General features: G+C 42.0%; 1 protein-coding gene across 1 annotated transcript in view; it reads right to left on the reverse strand.

Annotated features, from left to right (window-relative positions):
* The window catches only part of GMDS (GDP-mannose 4,6-dehydratase), a 648,570-nt gene extending 639,269 nt beyond the window's left edge, over nt 1-9,301 (reverse strand). The window contains exon 1 of the mRNA XM_046005991.1: nt 8,958-9,301. Within this exon, the coding sequence (XP_045861947.1) occupies nt 8,958-9,059 (102 nt within the window). The 5' untranslated portion in view covers nt 9,060-9,301. The remainder of the gene's footprint in view (nt 1-8,957) is intronic.
* Nucleotides 9,302-9,544: the final 243 nt, after the last annotated feature.

A 9,544-nucleotide genomic window follows, 5' to 3' on the forward strand; every position in this document is an offset into this window, starting at 1 on the left:
TTGTCTCTCCTTAGAAGTTATTTGTTGATACTAATTACAAACTTCATAGAAAATAAAATTAATGGAATTTACATTTAAGATCTGATTTTTCAAACAGTGACTGGAGAGAGCTTTGGATGACAATATATTTAACCTCTGTATTCTTTGGGGATAATAAGAAAACTGCATCACAGGAGGCTCTTTTGCTTCAGTAACAAATATAAACCCTTTGAACAGTACCCAGCACAAAGTAAATGCTCAACATGTGTTAATTATTGTAATTACCATAATTATCATCACCATCATCACCACCTAGAGCATTAATGTTATGATACCAGAACACAATGTTACCAGAACATCAATGTTTAAGGATGGTCATTTTTGACATTATGTTCACTGTTGAATCCCCAGTGCCTGACACATAATTGGGACTCAAACATTTCTTAAGTGTATTAATTATGATTATTAGTACTTCTATTACTAAGTAGAGGATGACTCACACCAAAATATAATTGCCTCCAGGAAAAAAGATAAATTAAGCATGAAAAAAATTGCTACCTGAAAATTTAGAAGAGGTACCAAATAGAGAATTGCTAGTAACACAAATACAATGCTACTGGAAGAGAGAAGAGGAGAGGTTACTCTCAAGTCAAGAAGTATCTATTCAGATTAAACTAATCCACCAGAAGAAAAGTTGAGTCAAAAGTACTTGCTAAGATCATTTTGCAGGCAGAACATTTTCAGGCTTAGACCAGGCTTCCCAGTTCATAACAGGGTATACAAATCTAGAATAGAGGACTTCTGAGTCTCCTAAGGAAAATCTAATTGGACCTTGACAGCAAGGACAAACACCACAATATAGAAAGGAAAAGTAGCATTAGAGAAAGGGAAAAAATGTATCGAAGGGCACAACACGCAAACTGGGAGCTATAACTCTCAGGTCTGTGTACAGATAGAAGGACCCCTGGGAACAAGTTGTAGCAGCCATACAAGCAGGCAATTCAGCCTCTCACCTGCCTCTCTCCACCACACTGAAAACTCAGACTATCCATATGCTCATCAAAGCATATGGGCAAGTTCTCCAGGCACAGTTTTCATCCAGACAACCCATCACCCAAGCTGCAGGCCCAGGGACCTACCACTTCTGAGGATCCTATGAATTGGCTACTGGCTCTTGGTCCTCCCCTGGGAGAAGAATGTTTATGGGCAGGAGAAGCATTTCGCTCTGAACATTTTCATCTCTTACTGAAAAATCCCTTGGAAAACTGAAAAGAACAGTAGGGAAAGAAAGGAGACGCCAGAAAGCTTTCAAAAGGCCTCAGAGAACATAGTGCTCCACCTCCATTTCCCACCCCTATTCCTGACTTCTACTAAGACACACACACTAATATGTGAACATCACCTAATGGACATCGTAAAGTACCAATCAAAATATAAAACAGCCTTTAAAAACAGCTTCTTGAGAGCTGGGAACTTCTGGAACTTCTGCAGTTTGTTGACAAACTGCCCAAGCGAGCTACTCTAACGAGACAGGAGAGAAGGTCCTGAGGAAAAAAAATCTAGTGCATTAAGGGTTCTTGGGCAAGTTTGAAATTCTCCAAGTCACAGTTTCCTTGTTTGATAAAAGGTGGACAGTAAAAATTTGTACCACCTGGGGTGAAATGAGATAATGTCTTTTTTTTTTTTTAAGAAGTATTTATTTTAGAGGCGGGGAGGATCAAAAGGAGAATGAGAGAGAAACTTAAGCAGACTCACACTGAGCACAGAGCCTGATGTGGGGCTGGGTCTCATGACCCTGAGATCACCACTTGAGCCATAACCAAGAGTCAGACTTAACCAACTGCACCACTCAGGAGCCCCTAAATGAAGTAATTTGTAGAAGGTGCTTGGTACATTGCATGGCACACAGTAATCATTCTATTGATGTCAGTAATTTTTTTTCTGTACCTTCACCCCAAATGATTATCTACTAAGTATCCAAAAGACAAACATTTGTCTTCCTTAAACCTGACTCATAGCCAGATAATACTTATTTAATCGTAACTTCTACTTAACAAAAGTTCAGAAGCGGCTGCTTCAGAGGACAGACAGGCAGGTTGAGAACTCTATAACTCAAAGAGCCATTCAGGATCACAAGAACAATTAAGAGTACTTTCAATTCATCTAGAAATTAAGTCAGTAACTAACAAAAGTCACTCTCAGTTTCAGCCTTGGGGTCCTGAAGCCAACCATGGAGACTGTGGAGCACTGGGTTTTCCCATGTCATGAGTAGATAAGGTAGCACTCAATAAGTCTGGGGCACTGGAGGCAAACTACCAGCTCAGGACAGTATATAACCCTGAATGACAGTGAATGTCTAAGGTCTCTAAAGAACGTGTTGTCTAACACAAAAAGATACTCAACATCACTCATCATCAGGGAAGTACAAATCAAAACCACAATGAGATATCAAGTCATAGCTGTGAGAATACAACAATCAAAAAAACAAGAAATAGCAAGTGTTGTCAAGAATGTGGAGAAAAAAGAACGTTTTATGCACTGTTGCTACAAACGCAAATTGGACAGCCACTGTAGAAAAACAGTGTGGAGGTTCTTCAAAATAGAAATACCATATGATCCAATAATTCCACTACTGAGTATTTACCCAAAGAAAACAAAGACACTAATTTGAAAAGATATAGGCACCCCTATGTTTACTGCAGCATTATTTACAATAGCCAAGATATAGAAGCAACCCAGCATAATAGACAAATAGACAAAATGCATAATAGACATTATGCAAATGCATAAGGAATAGACAAATAGACAAATGCATAAGGAAGACGTAGTGTACACACACACACACACACACCAAATACATACAGGAATATTATACAGCTATTAAAAAGGATGAGAGCTTACCATTTGCGACAACATGAATAGACTAGAGGGTATAATGCTAAGTGAAATAAGTCAGAGAAAGAGAAATTCCATATGACTTCACTCAGATGTGGAATCTAAAAAACAGAACAAATGAATAAACAAACAAAAAGCAGAATCAGACCTATAAATATAGGGAACTAAATGATGTTTGCTAGGTTGAGGATGGGCAAAATGGTTGACGGGGAGTGGGAGATACAGGCTTCCAGTTATGAAATGAGTAAGTCAAGGGAATAAAAGGCACAGCAGAAAGAAAACAAAGGTCTTGTAATAGTGTTGTGTGGCAACAGATGGTAGCTATGCTTCTGGTGAACACAGCATCAAGCAGAGAGATGTTTAATCTCTAGGTTGTACACCTGAAACTAATGTAACATAGTGGGTCAATTACACTCATAAAAAAATTGAATGTGTTATCTAGAAATCAAGTTTTAACAGGTCACATCACATTTCACTAAATTTCCAACTACATAAGTGATGATTCTTATACCTATATTGGAATGAAGAAATTTACAAGAAACTGAATATGGATTAGAAAGTAAAACCAAAAGAGGTAATGTTCTAGTCATCTATTATAATTCAAGTGAAGCATTATTTAAAAGGGGCTAAGGAAAACTGTGGGAAGAAAGGTACCTCTGGCCAATTCTCAATTACCATTTTCTAACATACCAAATTAACTCTTAAATGAAGAACACGAAGCCTGAAAGAACCACCTGAGTCTAGAAAATTAGGTCATCCATTTTACCTGTTTTCTTTAAAGACCAAGAACTAATAAAAGTAATGAAAATTAAAAATAAGGCCATAAAAACAAAATTCTGAAACAAAATATGGCTTGAAGAATATGACCTGATAACTCAAAGTGTCCATCTCTTTCATTTTTGCAAGATTTACCATAAGTCTGTTGTCTTCCAACCACAGACAAGTTAACTCTTCTTGACTGTAACTATTTAAAGATAAATGCTTTGTCTTCCATGTGTCATGATGCAGAAATCTGGAGCACTGAATTGGTACTTGCTTAAATCTTTGGCCAGATCCAAGCCACTTCCCAAGGAAAATCTAGCCCAATTTACAGGTTAAGAAGGATCTCACCAGGGGCGCCTGGGTGGCTCAGTGGTTTAAGCCTCTGCCTTCGGGGCGCCTGGGTGGCTCAGTGGTTTAGGCCGCTGCCTTCGGTTCAGGTCATGATCTCAGGGTCCTGGGATCGAGTCCCACATCGGGCTCTCTGCTCAGCGGGGAGCCTGCTTCCCTCTCACTCTCTCTGCCTGCCTCTCTGCCTACTTGTGATCTGTGTCAAATAAATAAATAAAAATCTTTAAAAAAAAAAATTAAAAAAAAAAAAAAGCCTCTGCCTTCGGCTCAGGTCATGATCTCAGGGTCCTGGGATTGAGCCCTGCATCGGGCTCTCTGCTCAGTGGGGAGCCTGTTTCTCCCTCTCTCTCTGCCTGCTTCTCTGCCTACTTGTGACCTCTCTCTCTGTCAAAAAAATAAATAAAAAAATAAAAGGAGGACCTCACCATGTCAAATACTTCCACTTTCAAAACACCAATATTAACCTTATAATCAACACACCTGACAAAGTAATCTAAGTTCCAACCTGCCTGCTCCCTTGGCAGAAACCAGCTTGAAATAACAGATACTAAAAATATCCGTTTAACAAAGGAAAAATCCACAAAAACTAACCATTCAATTGCTTAAGTCTCTATCTACCAAAAAGTGTGCTTATGCCATCCATTAGGGAGTAATCAAAATGTCCTAGGAAGATGACTGTCTTCTTTAAAAAACTACTAGCAAGCATATTGTGCATCATGTTGTTCTGTTGCTTAAAGTTATTTCTCTAAGAGTGTAGTACTAATAAAAATTTTGACTCACCTATCCACTTTGTCTTGACTTGCAGGAAAGTCAAAGCTGAATTTTATGTCCACATTGAGAGCAGCTATCCTTAGCGTTGGGTTTTAGTACACCACCCCCATCTTTCTATCGGCCTTCACTGCAGACTCCTGTTTTTTTGTTTTGAGTTATTGGCTGTGTTTTGTGGGTTGTTTCTCTCTCTCTCTCTTTTTTTTTTTCATTCTTTTTATGATGGTCCAATGATGTTTTTTGTTGATACCACTTCAGAAACTTTTTGGAAATGAGCAAGAGGTATAAATAATTTAATAAATTCAGTTCCTTCCATTATTATTATTACAGTGTCCTCACTGTCCCCAAAACTGTCCCCTCTCTTCATTCCTGTGCATGCTGTTCAACCCAACACAGTGCCTGCTATTTCTAGCATTCAGTGACTTCTCCCAGAGTTCTGAGGCTGGATAAACCACTCATTTGGGCTCTAACATACTTTTAAAATACTACTTCACTACTTATACAACTTTACTACTTCTCTACCATACTTGAATATTACTTTTTTCATCCGCATGGTCTTAAGTTCCTTGAAAACTATAAGATCCTAGTGGGCAATGAGTATATCATTATATTCCCACCAGCATCAAAACCAGCCTTGTACCCAGTAGAAAGAGTAAAGCTGTGTTGTTAGTGAGAAAAGTCAAGATTTTTGAAAGACCACTAGGCAAAACTAAGTGGGAGATAATATGCTGAAAGGTTTCTATCTTAAAGTAATTTACAAACCAAAGAACTAAAATACGCAAATTACCTATATAGCCAAAAGAGATTGCATATATGTAAATACAAAGAAAGTTCCTGGAATGGCTGCATTTGGCAGGATTATTCGGAGTATACAGAGGCTTCAGGTGAGTGAAAAGGAGTAACACCTGTGAGGGCATTCAACCACAAAAGGACCAAAAGGACTCCGGTGGGATACAAAGAGATAGTACTCAAAGAAAAGCAAGAACAGTTCCAACTGTGTAGTAAAGAACCAAAAGTACATTAAGACAGTGGAGGTGAGCTATGAAGATGGCTGGTAGAGGGCCTATAGGCAACAAAGTCAAGCCTCAGCCTGGTTTTCTTTTTTTTCCTTTTTTTTTTTAAGATTTTATTTATTTATTTGACAGAGACTGAACACAAGCAGGGGGAGTGGAAGAGGGAGAAGCAGGCTTCCAGCTGAGCAGAGAGCACTATGCAGCGCTAGACCCTGCACCCTGCGATCCCAGGACTCTGGGATCCTGACCTGAGCCAAAGGCAGAGGCTTAAGGACTAAGACACCCAGGTGCCCCTAAGCCTGGTTTTCTTTAAGGTGATTTAATAAGGTAAAAACTTTAGAAAATGATTCACAATTACTGTAACAAGAATAGACAGGAGGGATGGGGCGCCTGGGTGGCTCAGTGGATTAGGCCACTGCCTTTGGCTCGGGTGGTGATCTCAGGGTCCTGGGATCGAGCCCCGCATCGGGCTCTCTGCTCCACGGGGAACCTGCTTCCTCCTCTCTCTCTGCCTGCCTCTCTGCCTGCTTGTGATCTCTCTCTCTGTCAAATAAATAAATAAAATCTTTAAAAAAAATCTGGGTTTAAAAAAAAAAAAAAAAAAAAGAATAGACAGGAGGGAGAAAGCTAGTATATGAAGCCTGACAGTAAATATTAGAGATGAATAGCCAACAGGACACCATGACTATCTGCACTTTCTCCAGTAGAAATCTGGGACAACCCATTTAAGAGCGCATCACAGCACAATTGCCATGAATACCCTAACAGAAATGGTGTCTACCTCACCTTCTTGAATCTGAGACCTTTCTTAGAGTATAACAACCTTTTTCTCTTTCTCTCTCTCTCACACAGACACACAAAGCTGTATTTTAATGTGTATAGCTTACCGCTGAAGCAACATTAACAAAATTGTTCTAAGCAACACCTTGGTTCAAATCTCAGCTCTGACACTCACTGGGTGTGCACTCCTAGGGAACATACTTAACCTTACTTAGCCAGGTATAAATTGGGAATAAAATTTGTACCTGCCTCTAAGGTAGGGGTATATAGTGTTTAGCAGAGTGAGTAGCTCAGTAAGCTCTCACCAAATATTATTTTTAAAATGGACAATAATGTATGGATTTTCAGACCTCTTTTATTAACTTCACAGTCCTCTGGAGATCCTGATACCCAAGTTAGGAGTCACTGTCCTAGAAGACAAATGCAAAGCATAGGTGAGCAGTAAGTTCCATTAGCAAGGATTTATGTGCAGATACAGAATTCAGCACTGTGCCAGGGGTATAAAAGCCAACACAAGAACCCAACATGGAAAGGGACAATGCAGAGGGTGAATGTGCGAGGAAAGAGGAAAATATTGGTGCTGAAGGTAAAAGGGGCCTGAAACCCAAGGAATTTAAAGTTGGAAATGAGGTAGTGAGCCAAAAATGTCTGGTTAGAGCATTGCACACTAAACGTGTGCTTAAAGAAGTTTCCCTGCGGCAGCCTTTTGGACAAACTACAATGGAGGCCATTTCTGCACCTCCTTTGCCATTCAGAAGCAACTACATGATGTGTTTCAAAGCTTTAAAGAAGGTCCCATTTCTAACTTGCACTGATCGATAGTGCTGGTCACTTAAATTGGTATAACCCATACCAAGAGTTATCTTAACAGCTTAACCAATTTCTTCAAGGTACTAAAAAAAAATCTCTATCTTCAAGAGTTCACACATGCTTAGTAAACTTCTGAGCTTCAGATCCAGTCTAAGAAATTGGAAAAAGGGAAACCATCTACCGAAGAGTCCTCACCATTAGAAAAAAAAAAAAAAAGTTTGTAGGCCATGACTTGAAAGCATATAGGCCCTTGCCTAAATTGAATGGTTCACTTCCTCAGTCTCAAATCCTTTTCCTATCCACCTCTTCCACCAGTTTTCAAACAGTTGTTTATTGTAATAACCTTAAACAAAGTAAGATGAATAACCAGAAATTACTTAGATATCCAGTAATTAAAACTGTCTAGTACTCTTGGACTCTACATCTGGCCAATTCCAGTTTCTTTTCTAATGCTAGAGTGCTTTGAAAGCAGAGTTTGAATCCCAGTTAGACACTTGTAGTTGTTTGACTTCAGACAAATCAGACTTCCATGCTTCACTTTCCCCATCTGTAAAGTGGAGACCAAAAAAAAAAAAAAAAAAAATACCCCTTTGAAGAGTACTTGTAAAAACTTAATGAGTTAATATTAGTCAAGTGACCGATACATAATAAGCACATTTATTTGCCGTTATTATCACCTCCATTACAGAGTAATATTAGCCACTACCAAGATCTCCAGGAGCACACATATAACATTTTGTCTACAAAAATAATGAGTAAAATCATTCCATCACCAATGAATCTAAAGCAGCACAGCTTGGTTAGATACAGTGGTGAGGGCCTACCTGTTGCAGTAATTCTAAGAGATGACTGTCAGGAAACCCAGGAGCTGTGTACATACTTAAGGAACCCCTTTTGTTTGGAAATAGAACCTTACCCTAACTTTGGACCAGTCTTGCAGATAAACTTCAAATGTATTAACATGAATCTCGGGAGTTTGTGTATTTAAAAAGTTTTTGTGAGGTGTGCTTTTTAAACAAAAAATATTTCCTAGTCTATGACTCCTTGGCACTACTTTCTTTTAATGTGTTTTTTTCTGTCTGGAAATCTGGTGAGGGGGAACCAAAACAGCAAGAACTCCCCTGCTTCCCAAGCATTAGCAGGTAAGTGGCCTTGGCCCTGACACGGAAGTACAGCAAGTTGACTACACACACAGAGAGAGAGAGAGAGAGAGAGAGAGAGAGAACCAGTCCTTTTTCTTCCCCCAGCACTGGGATCTGAAAAGAACTAAATTAAAGTGCACCCTAGAGACCTTGGAGAAACAAGCACTGCAGTCGCTGGCAGGGCAGGTGGGAGACGGTAGGTAGTCTTGCTCAGGTGTGAACTACATCCCAAGTAGGACACAGACTCCCATGCCCCAAGGGAAGCCTAGAAGCATTCCATGCATTCAGCACACTCCCCACAAGACACATCTTGTCGCCGACCTCCACGACAAGCCACATCGGAAACCTTCCGGGATGCGCAGAAGGCTGTTCCTGGAAATGCAGGCTGCCGCGAGCGCGGGGCTCTCACACGTGCCCCAGCAGCAGCAGGCCTGGCTCGAACCCCCATCTTGGCACTCACCTGGCCCGTGATGCCAGTGATGAGCGCCACTTTCCTGGGCTTGCCCATCTCTCCGTCCCCGGAGCCGCGAGCGCTGGGGCAGCGTACCGCCGCGTGTGCCATGTCGCTACCGGCGTGTGGCCGAGGGCTGGGCGGAGCGGAGGTCAGTGGAGCAGAGGCAGCGGTGCCGAAGGGACGTGGGGGTGTGCCTGCACACAAGTCTCCTCGCCCAGGCTGCAGGGAAGTAGCGCACCGCGCGGCCCGCCGCCACAATCTGACAGGGGCGCTCGGGAGGCCGGGCGGGGAGGGCCGGGGGCGGGCCGAGGCGGGCCGCACTGTGGGGCGGCGGGACTGCGGCCTGGCGGGCGCCGCGTCATTCGCGTCAGCCCGCGACGCTCCCGTGGCGCCCGCGGCAGGCCCCGCCCCCCGCCGTCTGCCGCCTCGCTACGCCACGCCTCCTCCGCCGCCGGCCGCGCGGCCAGGGCGGAGCGCCTGAGGGGCGGTCTTGCAGCGGGGCTCTGCCGCCTCCGGCCGTTGACTGTGTTACCCAGGTTCAGGAGAAGAAATGTTGCGGGGTCTTTAGGCCAGGCCAGTCCCCTGGCGTAGAG

The sequence above is a fragment of the Meles meles genome, chromosome 5 (genome assembly GCF_922984935.1).
Source record: "Meles meles chromosome 5, mMelMel3.1 paternal haplotype, whole genome shotgun sequence".
Classification (NCBI taxonomy): domain Eukaryota; kingdom Metazoa; phylum Chordata; class Mammalia; order Carnivora; family Mustelidae; genus Meles; species Meles meles.